This window comes from Rhamphochromis sp. 'chilingali', assembly GCF_963969265.1.
Source record: "Rhamphochromis sp. 'chilingali' genome assembly, chromosome: 2".
Lineage (NCBI taxonomy): Eukaryota > Metazoa > Chordata > Actinopteri > Cichliformes > Cichlidae > Rhamphochromis > Rhamphochromis sp. 'chilingali'.
This window is the reverse complement of record NC_137930.1, coordinates 48,759,652-48,778,504: the sequence shown is the minus strand read 5'-3', so window position 1 is coordinate 48,778,504 and position 18,853 is coordinate 48,759,652. Positions and strand designations below refer to the sequence as shown.

The 18,853-nt window shown below is 40.3% G+C and overlaps 1 protein-coding gene across 1 annotated transcript in view; it reads left to right on the top strand.

Annotated features, from left to right (window-relative positions):
- Positions 1-18,531, top strand: part of cspg4 (chondroitin sulfate proteoglycan 4) — a 72,885-nt gene extending 54,354 nt beyond the window's left edge. Inside the window, exons 6-11 of the mRNA XM_080876383.1 lie at positions 1,958-2,134; positions 8,807-9,005; positions 9,498-9,629; positions 10,837-10,997; positions 13,110-13,287; positions 14,297-18,531. Coding sequence (XP_080732509.1) covers positions 1,958-2,134; positions 8,807-9,005; positions 9,498-9,629; positions 10,837-10,997; positions 13,110-13,287; positions 14,297-16,122 — 2,673 coding nt within the window. The 3' untranslated portion in view covers positions 16,123-18,531. The remainder of the gene's footprint in view (positions 1-1,957; positions 2,135-8,806; positions 9,006-9,497; positions 9,630-10,836; positions 10,998-13,109; positions 13,288-14,296) is intronic.
- Positions 18,532-18,853: the final 322 nt, after the last annotated feature.

The following is an 18,853-nucleotide window of genomic DNA, read 5'->3' as shown; positions in this document are numbered from 1 at the left end:
CAAAAACTCCACTTACCAGCAACTCTACTGCCCGCTTACATACGGTAAGTTGTTTATTTAATCAATGCAAAAGACCGATCTTTATGCTGAGCTGGGGAAACTGTCTCCTGGCAAATTTGGCATATTTAACCAATTGATTTATGACCCAGACCAGAGAATAGTATTTATCTTCTCATCTACAGTAACTCCAGGCAAGAAAGCAAAAGAGCCTATTTGTAGACTGCTTTTAAAAGTTACAAAGAGCATTGTAACAAAGTGCAGTTGCAAATTGTTCCAAGCTCAATTTGGTGGACTACCCTTATCAGTGCCTTGATTTCGTTACACTTGACTGTAATAATACAGTATTGTGGATGTAGTTTTACTGTCTCACTTGCTGTGAAGAATAAGCATATTGTGCTTCATATGTGACGAACACGTTGAATCCATCCACGTTTCAAACTACAGCCCTGCGCAAAACTCTTGAGCCGACCCTCATTTTGTTTTATTTTTCTACGAAAATGGGAAATAGCTGCAGCGATTTTGTTGAAATGCGCAAACACAAATGGAAATGCAGTATACAAAGCAAAAACAGTGTTTTCAGTAAGCTTGAAAGCCAGTATTTGATATGACTACCATTATTCACAATCTGAACTCCCTCAAGCAAGCTTTCTTATAATTTATTTAACCAGTAGTCAGGAATAGTTCTTCAGATTTCTTGAAGGACATTCAAACCTCTTCTTTGGATGTTTCTGAATTTTGTTCTCTGAAAAAGATGATCCCACACTGCTGTTTTTCTCTCCAGGTATCATTTGTTGCATTGCCAGTGTGTTTGGGATCACTGTCATGATGAAGAATGAAGTTGTTGCCAATCAGACATTTTCTGTCATTTTCTGTATCGCAGTCATTTTCAAACTGTGGTATGCGCACCACTGGTGGTACGTGGGCTCCCTCTAGTGGTTTGCGGGAAGTCTCCCCCCAAAAATTAAGATTAAATAATATAGCATGTTCTTATTGAGGGATTTCTGAAAAATTTAAACGTACAGCTCTGCTATCACTTCTGACATAAATGAAGACAGAAAACAGCAGTGACGTTTGTATGGTTACTGAATTTGGGCTAGCTGATATAATGATGTGCCACATGGTGGCTAGCTACGCAGCTATGGTTAGCATAATGCAAACACATTGAAGCTGGAGGATGAAAGCTAACTTTTTTCCATTCAATAAAAGTTAACATGAGGGTTCCTGGTGGTTAGGGACAAATGCAATCGCATGGCAGGATGCTGTAAATGGACCAAACTTCAGTCAGGAAAATACTGAGATAATTGCTGAAGCAATACCAGCAATTGGAACCAAAAATTTGAATTCATCACTCCATCAAATCTGTTGCCACTGATTTTTACTCCAGTACTTGTCTAATTTTGCATTCCTTGTCCTTTTCTCTGTGTCTCTTCCTTAAGAATGGTTCTTTGTTGTCTGTCATATGTTGACCTGTCACCTTGAGTTAGCTGCATTTTGTTATAATTAAATGATAGGTGTTAAGTGGCTTAACAAACAAAAACAAAAAAGAAGAAAAAGCATTCCTCTGACAATGCACAGCTATAAGTACTGGTCTGACAATGAGTGGCAATAGATTATATGGAGTGATACATTTTTGGTTCAAAGTTTGGAGCCAGTAGCTAAGGTCTTTGAAATACCTTGAGAAAGCTATTGTTCAAGATCACTTTGAGGAATGGCTCAAGACTTTTGAATAATGCTGTGTGCAGGTCATGATCTTGAATTCCTCCTAAAAGATTTAACCAGGTTTATAGAGAAGTTACGGCTCCCTGGTTTCCACTGTGTACAGATGCTAAGAGACACAATCACACTGTAAAATTGAATCCCACCTTTGAAGTTCATCTAACCTTTTATTATGTGTTCTGCCACTCATGAATCATGATGAGATCTATATAACAACTGGCATCCTTTTGGTCTCTTGCAGATGAGACGTGGAGAAGTCTACTACATGCACGACAGCACAGAGAGCACCGAGGACAATTTTACACTCTCGCTCTCTGCTTATGACATTGACCGCAGGAGCCTCCCTTTCACCATCTCGGTTACTGTCATACCTGTCAACGACGAGCCCCCGAAACTGACGCGCAACACCGGAACAGAGGTAATACTTTGCTCTTATGAACGTGTGATAGGTGACCAATTCTCCCACATGCTCATCAAGCCAGAAAAGTTAACATATTGAAACTCCCTTATGCTTATAAAGTGTTGTACATTTTACCCGATATCAATTCAAGCTGACCACCAGCTTTCATTCCCTGTGAAAGAGAAAAGAGCACATGTTTATTGCAGTATTTCAAACATTATTGGAGCAAGTTATTAGATGAAAGTGTATGTATTTGGTCTCTCTGCTGCAGTATGCAGGAAGAGAGACCTAGTTTGACTCGTGCATGCGTGATTGACAGGCTACAGGCATTACCACCTGCTTCAAACTCTGGTCTGATGCTCAAGCCGCGCAAAATATGAAAGAATGACAGATTAATGGCTTTATAACGGTTGATGAGATTCTGGCGTGCTGAAAGGCGGTCAATTTAGCAGAATTACCCCATAGTGCTTTGTGCTTTAGTCTTCATTTAGTTTGATTTTCCAACAAAATAACAGACAGATCAATCTGTCTATAGAAGCTGATAGATTAATCTTCTCTGAATGAAATGTGTATGCTTTGCTGACAGTTCTCACATCCATACACTATAGTTTCAGCCGCAGTAACAGTCCAAAATCATGAATCTTGTATGACCTTGCATATAAAATGTTCTCCACGCAGTAAGGCAAACGAATGCATGGAATTTGTACATCGAGTCTGAACTATACAGATCTCAGACATGCACCGTCTCCCTAAGAGTATTTGCTTTTTTAATAAAGTGAAAATTCAGAATGTAAGTTGTGCAAAGTCACGTTACAATAGAAGGGCAGTGATTCACCACTGTGCCCACTATAAAGCATCAGGCGGAATTTCAGGTATACATTTCTGAGTATGTGTCTAGATTTTCCATTTTGATCCTGTACTGTCACTTTTCTGAGGGGTAAGTTGTGCTTGGGTTCCAAGTGAAATTACAGCATAACAACACAGAAGTTTGATGGATGTGCATATTTGCTTCTCCCCGGCGATTTGGATAATGTTTCATAAGTTGGTAGTGGCAGACTGTCAAAGAACGAAACACCTCCGCACTGAATTCTTAGAACTTTATGTTGTAAGAAGAAAGGTGTATATTTGAATGACTCTGCTGAAGGCTTATAATGAGTTTGTGGCAAGCTTTTAAACTGATTTACGTCAGTCATGAAAGAAACGTTTAGGGGGATGAATAACGTAGATTCTACAGCAGGAGTAGTCACGCAGTCGGAAAAAGTTGACAGTAATCAGCTCACAGAACTGGAAACCAACTGTGTCATTCAGCCCTCCCCGCTCTGCCTGTGGCTCCTCGTCTCCCTGGCAACCCGTATTTTTGGAAAACCAAGATGGTCGATGAGACCGCGGCTTTCTGGCAGAGTGAGGCCAGCATCCAATCCCTGCGACTCCTCTGCTGCGGCTGCAGAATGTAACATAATAATATGTGGATGTCTAACCCACACAGAGCAAGGGGCTGGCCCAGTGGCACTTGGATTGATTTAGAGCAGGAAGTGTGTGTGTGTTCTGTGTGTGTGTAGTGACCTCTGTAGACATGATGACTAACACGACCGTGATCGGGTTCTGCTCAGTCTGATCACATTTGGCCTGGTGTTGCAGGATACAGCTGGTCTTGATTAGAATTTAAACCCTGTCTGTCTTTGTCTGCTTCCGCCTGACTTTGCTGTGTTTCTGTGCAGAAACACAGCCTGCCAATCTATTTTGCTTTTGCATCTCTCACATTTTACAAGATTACTTTGACTTTGAGTGATAGCCTCATTACCCTCGCTAAGTACTTTTGTTTAATCTCTCATTACGACACAAAGTAGGAGCGAGGGCATGTAGTTAACCTGTATCTCTGAGAGGAATGGGCTGGACGAGGGGAGGAGAAATCGAAATTAAATAGCATTATTCCCGCTGTCAACTTTAGCTCCCGAGTATAGAATTACGAACACACTGGTGGATTTGTACTTAAACATGATGCCTAGGCAGTTTTGGATGCAGCTGCAAACATCTGGCGCCCCTCAGAGTCTCAGACGTTTAGAGGATGATGTTGAGTCACTGGCAAACAAAGTCATTTGCCTATGGCAGCTACTTCATTACTCCCTCAAAATGAAATGCCAGCCATTATCTCCAATCAGATTGAATTTGCGGCCCGTCCTCCTAGGTGCTAAATGCATTGATTATTATATAAACTATCAGTTTGCGAGACCATTTTCAGATTGCCTGTCCTAGATTGGCTGTGGTTGAGAATGGGCTAATGTGGCCATCTAGTGTAAAGGACCGGGAATTGCTCTGTAATAGCATCGCTCAGCCTTCTAACAGTGTAAATTCTGTTTGCCATTAGCAAACATATGCCTTTTTGTGAAAAAGGTACAGTACACATTTCAGCATTTAATTAGTATCTGATGGCTCTTGGACAACACCAGAAAACATTTGAATGGGAAACAGGGAAAAAACTGTTTGTGTACTAAATCCTGCTGGAGACCAACAGGAAAGCTTCTCATGTCAGCCTCTGGAAAACCTTAGTTAAACCTAGTTCCTATAAGAGCTGGCATTTAACAGCAATCTCTTTGTAAAGGTGAATAAATCCTGGACTTTAGATGACTTGAGAGCTTTTCTTGAGGATGTGTTAGGCTGCTGTCGAGCAAACAGTTTTCAGCATTAACATGATTATTCCCACAGATAATTGCCAGTAGCTTGTCCCCTCAGCTTGAACGATGGGACACCAAATTTGTCTGCAGTGCTGCTCAAAGCTGAGAAATTGTCCGGGTGGGTGGTGCTATTTTCAGCTGAGTCATGTCTGCATACTGTACACCGAAGGCTTCTGCGAGAATAGGGCTAAAATAGAGGGGTGGGCATGCACTGAGCAGCCGTCTCATCCATGGTGCAAAGAGGAAAAGTGGGTGTTCTGCCTTAAGGCAATCCACTTGCAAACCTCTCTGATAGAGTCCAGATTTGGCTGGGAACGTTTGGGTTACTCTGCACTCCCCCACCATCGGTGTGCCCCTGGACAAACTATCAGACTGTGCTTTTTTGCAGGCCGCGAGAAGAAAACTGCCCCAAGGAGAACGAGCTCCTCTAAAGCCCCATATCACAAGATCTCTGCAGGTTTCTGCAACAGCGAGGATAAAACGCTTTCCTGTTTGTTGTTGTAGGCTGATGTGATAGAGCTGTCGATTCTACCTAGCACCTACCTAGCGACACATGTTTTTGCTCATGAAGGAACTTGACACATGTAAGCTTATTGTCCCTCCTTTTTCTTAGTCCACAGCCTCTATGGTGAAAAGACCAAAAAAAATCACCAGGTCCAGTCACAATCTTAGTCTCTGCAGGGACTTCAGCCAGCAGTGCCAGTGGTGCCACAGTGTGAGATACATGTTTAGTAGATTTTTTTTGGGCTCAAAATTCATGAAATTCAAGCTGACAGTTTGGGCATTATTCCAAATTTTGCCACATATTTGCTTCAAAACAACCAACTATGCTCTCCAAGGAGTAGACATATACTCATATAGATGCCTTTGAAGCAATAACTATGTGTAACTTAGACTTTCAAAAACATTACCATTCAAATAAATTTGGGTTCTCTTTAACTGAGGTGTTGAACTACACATGAACTTGTCGGTGCTAATTCTGTTTGACTGTACACGCACATGTTTCAGCGCAGAAATACGCAACACATGGGTAACTTTCACATGAAATGACCCCCGTCTTATTTCCTTTTTATCTGTTGCAAACATAAGTCTTCTTTTATATCTTGCTTATGTCTCCTTTGTTAATAATAGACTTCTGCATATTCTAAATGCGTTTTTTATTATGCAAGCGACAAATATTGGTCTTTTCTGCCGCTCGACACTGAGATTAGACATATAGACATAGGGCTTTTGTTATGAATGGGACTCTTGATTTATCTTTGACTCAAAGCCTACTTATCTTTGCGCTCATCACCATTTTTTAAGCGTTATCGTTTGAGAGCAACAAAGACAAAATCTAGCAACAGAAAAAGCAGTAAGTGTATAATGATGGATCACAGCTTTGAACTCTTGATGCAGTCTGGGCTTTGAAAGGGCTTTGATGGAGTGTCAAATTGAGTGTGATGTTATAAGCACTGGACTGAAAGGCAACTAAATTATAGACTTCATAAAACATTTGTTATATTGCAGAACTCTGGAGGTATGTGAAAAACCAGAAGTGACATAAAGCACTTAAAAAGACAAAAGCTTCAGAACTGAAGATTAAACTTTCTCTGAAAGCGTCTATAATAGGGAAATGGAAGACAATGCGGCCCTGGGGATGTTGATTGCTTGATGAGTCTTAAGGTTTTCCCTCAACATCTATTCCCTGATATTTGCAGCAGCGCCACATTTCTGGAGAATATGGAGAAAAATAGATTCAATTGGCAAATTATTTTGTACACATCTTACTAAAGATGATTTTCTGCCTGTGACTGCTTAAATTCTATTGACAGTCATATTATTTTAATTTGTCCAGTGAACACATGAGCTAGCTTGACATCAGTAACAGAAGCCTTTAATGTAAATTCCAGCAAATGGGAGGACAGGAAGCAAAACTAACCCAGAACATGATAAAAAAAAAAAAAACTTTCAAAATAAAAACAGGAAGTTGCCAAAATACATATATTAGACAAAGAGACAAGACCCATATACTTGACATAATTATGTAGTGCATATATGGAATTCATTTCTTTATTTAGCAGAATTCATTAGAATGTTTTGTAACGAATATTAAGGGAATATTAATTTAATTTTGTTTTCCAGAAGAAAAGAAAAACACTTTGGGAGATTGTACAGCTACTGAAATTGTTCTGTATTTAAATGGTTATGACCTGTTACTGTAACAAAGTCATAATAAAAGAATCCTTATATATTATTCCCCATAGGCTTACATGTTGTCAATACAAACAACAGCAGTAAAGAACCTAGTTTTAAATACAGCGGTATGGCATTGTTAGCATATAGCTTTCCTATATGCTAAAATTTACCACAAGAGTAAATTGTAAACTTGTATCAGTAACTCTTTGAAACCGAGACACCAACCTGAACAGTACAAATAAATCTATTTCATGTTAGAATAACAATAAAATCATGACCCAAAACATCATAAAACAGAAACTGTTTACAAAAATCATGTAGATGAAGTAAAGACATAAATGAAAACTCAGGACAGAAGATGTGAAAGCAGTGTAGACACTTTACTAAAAGATTTTAGTACCATGGCTGTGATAATAGCAGAAAGAGTAGCATCAGTTTTCTCTTTAGACATCGTCCATTAGCAACAGGGTTTCTGATAAACAGCCACCATTAATCTGTACAGAGAAATCGGTCACAGAAGCTGAGCAACTATTTCTTTTTTTTCTCCTTTGGTAGTATCCTCATTAGAAAAGAATCCCATCGAGATAGTTTGTCTTTTTTTTTTCTTTTTTTTTCACCAAAACGCTCTCCAGGCTTTGGCTGTGTTCTTGTCAGTGTGTCTTAATCTGCACTTCCACCCAGAAATTCATACCGAGACTTTATGTGACACTGACAGACAGATTTGAAAAACCAGGTCCAGTCAGATGTGCCCAGTCTCCTTCTACTATGGATAATTTTTTTTATTAAGAGACGCTGTTTAGCGCACTGAAATTTGCAATTACAGCATTGAATCAGTTAAAGTAAGTGATCCTTGCGTTACTGAATGATTTTCGTTTTAGGAGGAAATGCATATCTGGTTTGACCTCACGTATTAAACAGTGATCACATGTTCTGTTTTGTCCTCAGAGGGCAATAATTGTGTCCTCCCCAGTTCGATTACCAGTTTCTGGTCACTGAGTCTGTGCTTTGTTAGGATCTGTCGCTTTCTGTCTCCCACTGACTGACACTTACCACATTAACATCTACCACCGAAGTGTCCTCTTTTCCTCTGCCCAGAGGCTTTCTGGTCTTTATCCCGGGTCTGTAAAAAGAGGGAGTGTGGTATTGAAGGGTGAGTGGCTTTCTAGATCGATATTTACTTCTCACTGCAAGGCACCCTAAGCACACTCTCCCAACTGATTCCAGCTATTTAGGAATGTCTTTCTAGAGATCTGGCCCATTTCTTTCAATTAATGCTCTTTTCAGCCATCCGACCATTAGAAGTCCATTAAGGGCCTTCCACCTAGGGAGAGTCATTCAGTCTGCACTGCTGTGTTCCATCTTCTGATAACAGGCGTGTGCAGACTGCCATGGAGAAATAATTAACCTTTTAAATTCTTACTTTGGAGCTGGCTGCTTTATGTTTCACGGATAGGCTGGGTTTTCTTTTTGTACTTACCATCAATCGATCTGTCTGTCTGTCTGTCTGTCTGTCTGTCTGTCTGTCTGTCTGTCTGTCTATCTATCTATCTATCTATCTATCTATCTATCTATCTATCTATCTATCTATCTATCTATCTATCTATCTATCTATCTATCTATCTATCTATCTATCTATCTATCTATCTATCTATCTATCTATCTATCTATCTATCTATCCATCTATCCATCTCTTATTTTTATTTGTTATTTATGTATGTATTTTCATATATTAAATAAAAATACTGCACAAAATATCATGATACTGTATTGATGTTTTTCCCCAACCCCTAAAGTGTCTTTAACTGTGTTTCTCTCTCCTGTTGTCTTTGGTATTTCACAGGTTTTTGCTGGTGAGGAAGCTGATATCACCTCCAGCATGCTGAGCACTGAGGACGCTGACACTCCCGCAGAGGAACTGGTTTACAACGTTGAAATGCCGATCAATGGGAGGGTTGCACTGAAAGAGGCGCCTGATGATGAGATCCTAAATTTTACGCAGGCTCACGTAAACAAAGGCGAGGTCGTCTTCGTCCACGAGGGTGAGATCATTAGAATTAGAGGTTAAGTGCTCGATCACGCTGTATCTCCGCTGACACGCTGATTACTCTGTGACCTTTATTTGCGTCTACCTCAGAGTGTTGCTAACACGACGAGCTGAAACACAGGTCTTTATGTTTCTCCAAGCAGAAATCTCAATAAACTTGTAATGTAATCAGAATGTCACTGGTATTGATCAATAGGCCAATTAAACCCCAGAGATATACTGTGGCTAGGTTGTAAAAAAAATAATTAAATAAGTAGTACATGTAATATTTATTTGTACCTTATTGTGACAAATACGTGGTGGGGTTTTTTTACGTTCTAACAAGGCAATAAAGGTGTAGCAAGCTTTAAACAATGTTCTGCCTTTTCAAGTGTAAAGACAATAAAGTTTCAGAGAGACAAAAAAGGGGCAGAAACAAACAAAAGCAGATTCAAAGCTCGAACTTAACAAGTGACCTGTTAAAACTGTGCAATCTGTTCTGCTCCAGGTGAGGATTCTGGCAGCTTCAGTTTCACAGTGACAGACGGCGAGCACACGTCTCCTCTCTACAAATTTGTCGTCACAGCCAGGCCACACACCATCACCATGGTAACGCAGGCGAACCTCATGGTATTTCCAGGTAAGATGCCAAAAAAAAAAAAAAAAAAAACCTTCTGAAGATGACAATGATAGAAAGATAACCATGATGATGAATGCGCAGTCACGCACACAGTATAGTTACGTCGACAACCTTTATTTTAAGAACTGGTTGTTAGTCAGACTTATAACACACAGAATAAAAGTGTGTGGAAAACTTATTTAACGTGTAATACACAGGATGTTCCTAAAAAACAACATTTTTCAATTATGAACTTCTGAGGTGTAATCTTCTTACTTTTTTCATATTTTGCTGTTTGGGATGCTTCTGGGCTTACACTCTTTAGGAAGTGTGTGGGTGTGTGTGAATCCCTCAGCCAGTAACAGCTTGCTGGGTCCATGCTATTTCCATTTCCTTTGCCTTCCTGTCTGTGTTAAATTCATTTTACATCATGGGCCACATATGATTGATCTTAAGTGGATCGAGCCAGTGAAACACCCCTTTCTGTCAGTATAAAGAAGTTCATCAGTGCATTTAATCCATGAGACATTGCAGTTTCAACAATACAGTTTACACTTTTTATACATGACAAAGAAATGCTGCTGTAGTAGGTTATTTGTGCTCGAATCGTAAGAAAAAAAGTTGTCGATTGTTCAATAGCAGACTGAAAAAACAGCAACATTTCTGTCATGGCATTGTTTTTTTGTTACTTAATTACTTTGGTGTAGTATGAATCGCTTGGCTCTAAAAACATCTGACAATACAGTTAAGAGTCCAAAATGTATACTCTTTCACATTTTCCACATTCGTCCAGTGGGCCTTATTGGAGTCTTTGTCGAACCGATTCTGGCCCCCGGGCCTCATGTTTGACACCCCTTCTATAAGGTCTGGTTTTAACCAACAGCAGACTGAGCTGCACACATACACAGAGCAGAGAGGCTACAGGAGTAGTCATGATGATTTGTGAACATTAAAATCCAGAAATATGGCACCTTTCTCCTTTGTTTGTGCTTCTGAGCAGATGAAACAATCAGACAATAGTGTATTTAAAACGTGGCTCCATCTGATACATTTCATGCTCTCCGCATCAGGAAGCTCATCTGCCCTGTGCATGAGTTAAAGTAACCTCTAAAGTTTGGGGCTGTAATTTTACAAGCTGAACTAGACTGCAAAGAGGCCACATTCAGTAGAGTCATCAGCACTCATCAGAGGACCGCTTGTCTATGTGTGTGTGTTTGTCTTTTCACAGGAACAAGGCAGCCCATCACAAGCGCCAATGTGGGGGCTGTAACCAGTGGGGATGGAAATGAGATAAGCTACTCGCTTTTCCGCCCGCCTCGTTTGGGAAGACTCATCCTGGCCAATGACAGGAACCAGTACGAGGAAATTAGTCAATTCTCACAATCACAGGTGATTGCTTTTTCTGCAGGAGCTGCGAAATGTGCATTTCTGGCATATGTTTCCTTTAGGAGACATTTCTTTCTGTTTATCAGAAGTTGTAAATGATTTTATGTTAGCAGGGAGATATAGATCGACATAATAAACCATGAAATGAAATTGAAACAAAAATGTACGTTAGATCCTTTAATGTTATCTCCTTTTAATAATGACTTTTAGAGTTTCGGGGTTCAGTGAAAATATGTATTTCTGTTCTTTTTTGCAGAGTAAATCCTCTTTACTTTGAGATTTAACATCACTATTAATAGCAGGTCAGCGTGTCTAAGAAGTGACAGCTGTAAAAGGCACGTCACTCATCTGTTGCACAGACCATCAAGCGCACATGGGAGATATAAGACATAAAACTGCTTCCATGCGTGTAAGACAGCTAATCCTATCAGCACAAGCTGGCAGCACAGGATCAACTTGTGCAGTTTTATGTACAGTTTTATTTCCTCTGCATACGCCCATACCTTTTTGACATGATAGAAAATGTCTTCTTGCTGTATTAAATGTTCTCAGACAATCAATAGTGCTGATTTTTCGGTGTTGTTTTTGCTTCCTGAAAACCAGCCTCTTGTACAGCCCTCTGATTGCTGGCACTAAATGTTTCAGTTTGTACTTTGGCTCCAAGGAACAAATTAGTGGTGTCGGTTGCTGTTAACCAAGCAACAATGCTGTCCAGTTTTAGCAAATGTTCAAACAAGATTTGAGAACACCTCTTCTGCCACACCAGACCTCTGTCCTCCTTCACTCCATCCATGAATGGTATCCTTCTTTTCCTACTTAAATAGGAAGCATATTCATGATGATAGCAATAACTGTATTTTCATAAGGAAAGCAACTCAAAAGTTATTAGCCCTGAAAGTCATGAATGATGAGCTTTACTGTCTAATGCTGTCTAAACTCCCTTTTTTGTTTGTTCCACGTTCATGTCTGTAACTGCAGTTTGTTGAATCTGAATGTATTTTTCTTTCAAACTGACAACATGTGAAGCATGAACATTTCTTTCCCACCAGGGGGCATCGTTGCTAGTGATGTCTCACTGGTATTAGGAGTTTTTGTTTCTTTGATATCCTTTTAATCCTTTTAATATTGTTTGAAGAGTAGGTGTGTGCAGCTTTGCTCTGCCTGTACCTTTATGACTGTTAAGTCTACATGCAATGGGCAGAGATGGAAAGGGCAGAAAGTAAGGATTTCTGAGTATAATAAAATCTCTGTGGCTTTTTGTGGCTAAAACCAATTTGGCAACACCCTTCATCAGGGTGGGGTTCTTGATTCCAAAGAGCTCCGCTGTTCCATAACCACGTTTATGTTTATTTGTCTAGCATTATTATTATTATATAACCAAATATTCAGATTACAAAAAATAAAGAATATTGAAACTTTACTGATGCTAATTTTAGCTTTTAATGGCTTTGGTTTAGGACTATGAGGCACACGGCGTCGATAGTTTAGCAGCGCCGCACGTGCAGCTGTGTTGGCAACAGTCGGATCAAGACTATCTGTTCATTTCCATTCTTGACATCTGACCGTGCTTGGACGAGCATGAGAACAAATTCTTTCCCCGAAAACTGCTCCTTTTGGACTGTGACAGAAAATCTAACACGTCGTCAAGCCGAAAGCATTTGATGATTTGAGTTATTCGGCAGCGTGTGTTTGCTTTTTTCCTGCATGCAGAAATTCATATGTGCACCTTTCTGTGTTTGTTTGAGAGAGAGAGAGAGAGAGAGAGAGAGAGAGAGAGAGAGAGAGAGAGAGAGAGAGAAGAGGCAACAGTGACTTCAGGCAATCCAGCTGAGCTGAGCCAAACCACTGCTTCGAATAAAAATATCTTACCGAGCTAAAATACCAGTCTTTGCCTATAAAGTTAGTCAAGCAAACAAGTGACTGACTGCAGTGAGCCACATGTCAGATAATAAATCCTCGACATTTCTATCAGATTCTACAAAAGTTAGTTGGAATGAAATAAATAAATAAAGTATCTGCTAAAATAAAACTTGCTTTGAAGTGATCGCCAAATTAAGAAATGGTTTTATTTGAAACAACTTACCACCTTCTGTTTTCGCTTCCTCTGATGCACAGCTGGAGTCAGGAATGGTCTACTATGAGCACCAGCTACCCGAGAAACCATTCTGGGCAGTGAAGGACACCATCGAGCTCTTGTCCCAGTCAGCATCAGACGTCCATCACATCCTGCCCATAACCGTGTCTTATTATGCTGCTCACAGCAACATCTCCTCACAGCTGTGGAGGAACAAAGGTAAATGATGAAATGAGGGACATATGCAACACTTTCAATTAAGTAAATTGCATGTTTTTTTTCACAGGCCACACTGATAAATGAGAGCCTGCCTAAATGATCACTCTGGTACTTACCAAAAGCATACATATTATGAATACATGTGCACAGATGTTAGGAAGCAGAGATGAGAGTCTGCATCTGTGAAGCACCATTAGAAGACTCCAGCGAAGTCATTATTCAAACAGACATTTCAAGTATTTTTCTGTTAGTTAGCTGAGTTTATCCTTACCACACATTGTTGTATGCTGTAAAAGTAAAAAGGGTTACTTTGTGTGTTTGAGTGCAGAGCGTTCCTGCAGCACTTTAAAATAGTTTTTGTCTTTTTTATTGTATCCTGGAGCTGGCATTTTGCGAAGTGTTGTAAGAGTCACTGAATATGTTGGTGAATACAGCACAATGCTGTAATTGCTGATATCTTTGGAGAGAGCACAAAGATTCAAATAATGTGCATCAGTGATGATTTGAATGCAGTTTGTCATTCTCACACTTTACATATAAATGTTTAGTGATACATTTCAAAAAAGAGATGCTATTTCTAGGATATGTTGTTTTGTTTTTGGTTAAAAAATTCAAATTAAAACTGTGCTCAGACATTTTGGAAAAATACTGTAATTCACCCAGCAACCACGCGTTTGTTACTGAGTAGGGAAGAAAAAAAGTTCTATTTCTGGGGAGTGTGCTGGTGAGTTGCAGCTTGTTCTTCATTTTAGATTCTCTTCCTTATTCTTTACAGTAATTTACTATTAAGAGTCTGAAGTCACAAAGGGACCTGTCAGCCGTACTTCTGTTGCTGCCAAAACAACAAGCCCCCTGCTCCATCTGTCTCTCCAAATGTATTCCAGATTCAATCTCCTGCATAATTAAATATCAACAGGAGAGACAAAAATAGATAGTAGGTATCTTTGGGGGGGAAAAAACAACTGGATTAAATTTAACATTTCTCTTCGTTTGTGTTTTTTCTGCTTAGGTCTGGATATTGTGCAGGGTCACAGAAAAACCATCGATGATTCAATTCTTGATGCTTCAAACCTTCTGGCTAGCCTACCAGAAGAAAACCGAGGGGAAGTGGATGTCATTTTTGAAATTAAGCGTTTCCCCGGTCGTGGTCGTATCATGCTGGATGGTCAGGACCTGCCCCGTAATACCCCGTCCTTCATGCAAGAAGATGTCATTCAAGGAAAGGTGGAGTATGTCCATGATGATCTGGCAGACTCGTCTGACAGCTTTGCTTTCAGAGCCCGTCTTAAGTCTGAGGGCCGTAGTTTGGCCTCACCTGCTAAGTCTGTGGTCCTGGAGGAAGTCTTTAACATCTCAATCAAACGGAGGGGCTCAGACCCCCCTGAACTAGTCACTACAGAAACACTCTTTGAGGTTCTTCAAGGCTCCATGACCCTCTTGACCCAGAGACAACTTAACACTCATGATGAGGACAGTCCTCCAGATGAGGTGCACTTCAAGGTGACCAAAGCACCTAGCAATGGTCGACTAGTTGACTCAGGCACAATGGAGGCAATCTCTGAATTCACACAAGAGATGGTCAATCGTGGAGAGGTGGGCTTCTACAGTGACAACAGCCTTGTAGATAGCGTCATGGAATTCGTAGTATCAGATGGAGAACACCAAACCGAAGCATACATGCTGCACATCGTCGTACTGGCCCACACCCTGCTTCTTGACATAGCCCCTGAGATCAAGGTGAAGCAGGGCAACGATGAGACCTTAGTGACTGAAGAGATGTTGAAGGTCAGCACTGGTGGCCCTATTGAGGAGGACATCCTTTATAAAATCACAAGTGCTCCCAAGTACGCCGCTGTCATGGTAGACCGGCAGCCTACATCTGCTTTTACCCAGAAACTGATTAAGGAAGGCCGAGTCAGTGTCCGCTTTGTCAAGTCCACTTCACCCCGAGACAGTGTTTCATTTACAGCCCGCAGCCGGGCTGCTAACATTTCCTCTGTCCTCAACATCACTGTGCAACCTCTGGCCAACATTGCTAGGGATCCTCTCTTACCCCAGGGTGCGCTTGTCCAACTGGATAAAAAGCTTCTAGATGCAACTTCCCTCGCCAACAAGACTAAAGTTACCCCAACGTTCACTGTCATCCAGCAACCGAGAGGTGCTCGGTTTGTAAAGTCTGGAGGCCCAAACGCAGGTGACTCAGTGAAGTCGTTTAGCCAAAAGGACCTGGATGAGGGTCGTGTAGCTATGGAAATCTTAAATGGCTCTTCTGGATCACCTAGTGGTGCCACTCAGGATGAGGCTCGCTTCCTGCTCAAAGCTCACGGGGTCCCTCCTGCAGAATGTGTGCTTTCCTTCCAAACCGGTCCCTACAATGCCTCTGGAATTTACCCTGTCACTCTGTTGAGGATTCCCTCCAAAGACATTGATCATCTTCCTGGGATCCCTCAAGTCACTCCAGTTAGCCCTCTCTGGCCCCACGGAGATGCCACTACAGCTTCTGGATCTGGCTCATATGGAAGACCACAAGCTGCCAAGCGCAGTAACATCTGGCCTATTATCATCCCTATCATGGTAATCCTCATTCTCTTGCTACTGGCGGCTGTCTTGGCCTACTATCTGATTCGCAAAAACAAGACGGGTAAGCACAATGTCCAGACGGCAGCATCCAAGCCCAAAAACGGCGAGGTGGCCACCACAGAGACCTTTCGCAAAACTGACCCAGCCAATAACATCCCAATGTCCAAGATGGACTCCAAAGACGCAGACCCTGAGCTGTTGCAGCACTGTCGGACAACAAACCCGGCCTTGAAAAAGAACCAGTACTGGGTCTGAAGCACTCTGAGATCGGACACAGAGGGAGTATTGGGAAGTCTCCTCAAATCATTCCTCTCAGTATTAAAAGCAGCAGTTTATACGAGGCTAATTTTGTTTAAGCCCTTTACTCAACTCAGCATAACTCTGGACAGATTCTCAGGCAATGAAACACTGAATACTTATTGGCAAAGAAACAGGCAGTTTCTTATCTACAGGTGCTCGGGCCATGTCTATTTATTTTAGTTTTACCATTCCTCTTTGTCACAGGTCGCACGTTAAGACATAAACATGCCATATGTTTGAAAAGAAGTATTTAGGTTGTGCTCTGTCTGTGTATTCCATATTTATCGTAAGCTGACATTATTCAGTGAGCGGTTAGAAATTTTCAAGTCCCGGATTTGGTCAGATTTATTTTCTTGGTTCAGGAAAGCTAAACGTGTTAGGTGATGAATATGAAATGAAATGTAATATTTTCAAGAAGATGGAAAACTGCCTCTTTGTTTTAATTGTTTAAAGGTCCTTGCACCTCAGGGCTAAATCTAGTTTAAAGGCCAACACGCCTTCATTCACTTTCTTACTGAAAAAGACAGATAAAAAGACTGATACCATTTCGCTACATCGCATGTCAATGATCAAAGCACGAACTAAAGCTAAAGTCTCGAGTTTCATCTCATTTTTAGTCTTTATGCTACGTTAGGCAAAGCTAAGCTAATGGTCTACTTGCTGTACTGAATACACAAATAAAAAAGCTGTACCAAGCTTTCCATCTAGTGACTGAATACACGTGTTTCCCTGAAATGCAGAACTTTAATCTCATTGTGATTTGATTTGACTTTAATTTTACAGAGAAAAGACGCTTATTTAAAAGGCGTTTATAATCAAACCCTTGTGACAGCGCACACAAAATGAACTGGATTTAGCTCTGAGTCACGCCATCATCTGCCATATGTTATTGTTTCTAAATGCTTCCAAAATACTTGTAAATATTTACTGGACTGGCACAGCACTGACCGCATAAATACACACTACACAGTCTGCAGACCGCAGGCAGGACGTTATTTCAGTGATGCTGGACTTTAAGACATCCGCATTGGCCGACAGGCGGGTGTGAGGTCATCTCAGAATGAGATGTTTCCAGTTCCTGGGTTTGCAATTATGAAATGAATAAAATATTGGCTATAATAATATTTGGTACTGTACTGGGAATAATAAATATAACAATCCACTTGTTAGGTTATGCTGATTAAAGAGGTAGCTGACAGGAGGTCTTTGGAAGCTAGTTTCGCTTTTAAGCATTCCATATGTAAGTGGAATACATAGAAGTTATTTTCAACTTTTATCTATAAATATATATATGTATGCTAAAACTAAGAGGAGTGCTACTGGAAACTGGAAACTTCTTTTTAATGTGCATTTTTTTGGTCACTCTGACCTGTGACGCTTATTTTTTTTAAGGTAAATGAAACACAGCAAGAGGAAGTGAAAGTGCACAATAAAAATACTGGATACAACTTTTGATCCACTAAAAAAAGGAAGAAAAAAAAGACTTAAACAACTTATTTTCTTAAAACTGTTTGATTATTTGCTGTACATTTTTCCTCATGCTGTCTACCAATGACAGCTTTGTTTTTCTAGTCATATACTGAATATACAATGGAGTATTCTTCTTCTATTGATCGTCTATTTTTGTAGCGTACTGAGTAAATGAAAAGTTAGTTTCCCTCCTGCAGCATCTTTTCCTGTTTTATGTGTAAATATTGTGATTTAGAGTACGGTTTTGGGCCCTATTAACATTTTGAAATCTAAACCCGTGGACCACTTTATTTACACTGTGAGATTTATTCCAGTCCAGTAAAAGACTTCAGCCTTTGATTCTTTTACACTTTTACAAAGCTCTCACACACATACTGTGGGGTGATATTTGTCCCATGCTTTCATAATACTTTGAGGTCAAAAAACACTGAAAAAAATAGGCACAGCTGTTGCAGTGGCATGGATAGATTTCACAGATATAACCAATAAAGTGGCAAGGGGAGAGTGTATATCATGCTTTGCATCATAAGGTATTCTGTATGTACATGTAACTACATTCAGCTAGACTGAAATGATATAGATATGACGTGTGCGTGTGTGTGTGTGTGTTTGTGCAGGTGCCCGTCACTCCTCTGTTTCCTGCTTACTGCAGGTTTCATCACCACCTCCTCTCCTCATTCATTATTTATTATTTCTGTCATTCCCCACGCATCAATTCATATTCAGGCTATGTGTATTTTGTCAGAGATGAAACTTATCTGTAAACTGCAGGTGCATTCACAACAATAAATAGCACTATTAGGAGAAAACTTGTTTCTGGAACAGTAGAAATGTCCTTTAAAGCCTCAGTATGTCTCGGACTTTATTTCTCAGTACTAATGGAAATAAAATGTTTGCGCAACAAAACCTGTGTTCGTTAATCTGTCTGACTTTTATAAGTGCCAAGACTGCAAAATACAGTTACCAGTAACCCCACTTCTTCCATGCTTTAGTTAATATTTAGTTAACATTAATATTAAGTTAGTGCTTATTACACTCTTGGACACTACTGGATCACTGGGCTCTAAGCTGAACCATAAAGCAAAACTATAAACATAAATGTTTATGACAGATGTTTCTGAATTTCAGAAGTGAGCCCTTTAAATTTCATTTTGGCCAACCAGACTCTGCTGCATGCTGGAATAGAGGAAGTCTGCACTTTCCCACTAAGTAGTTT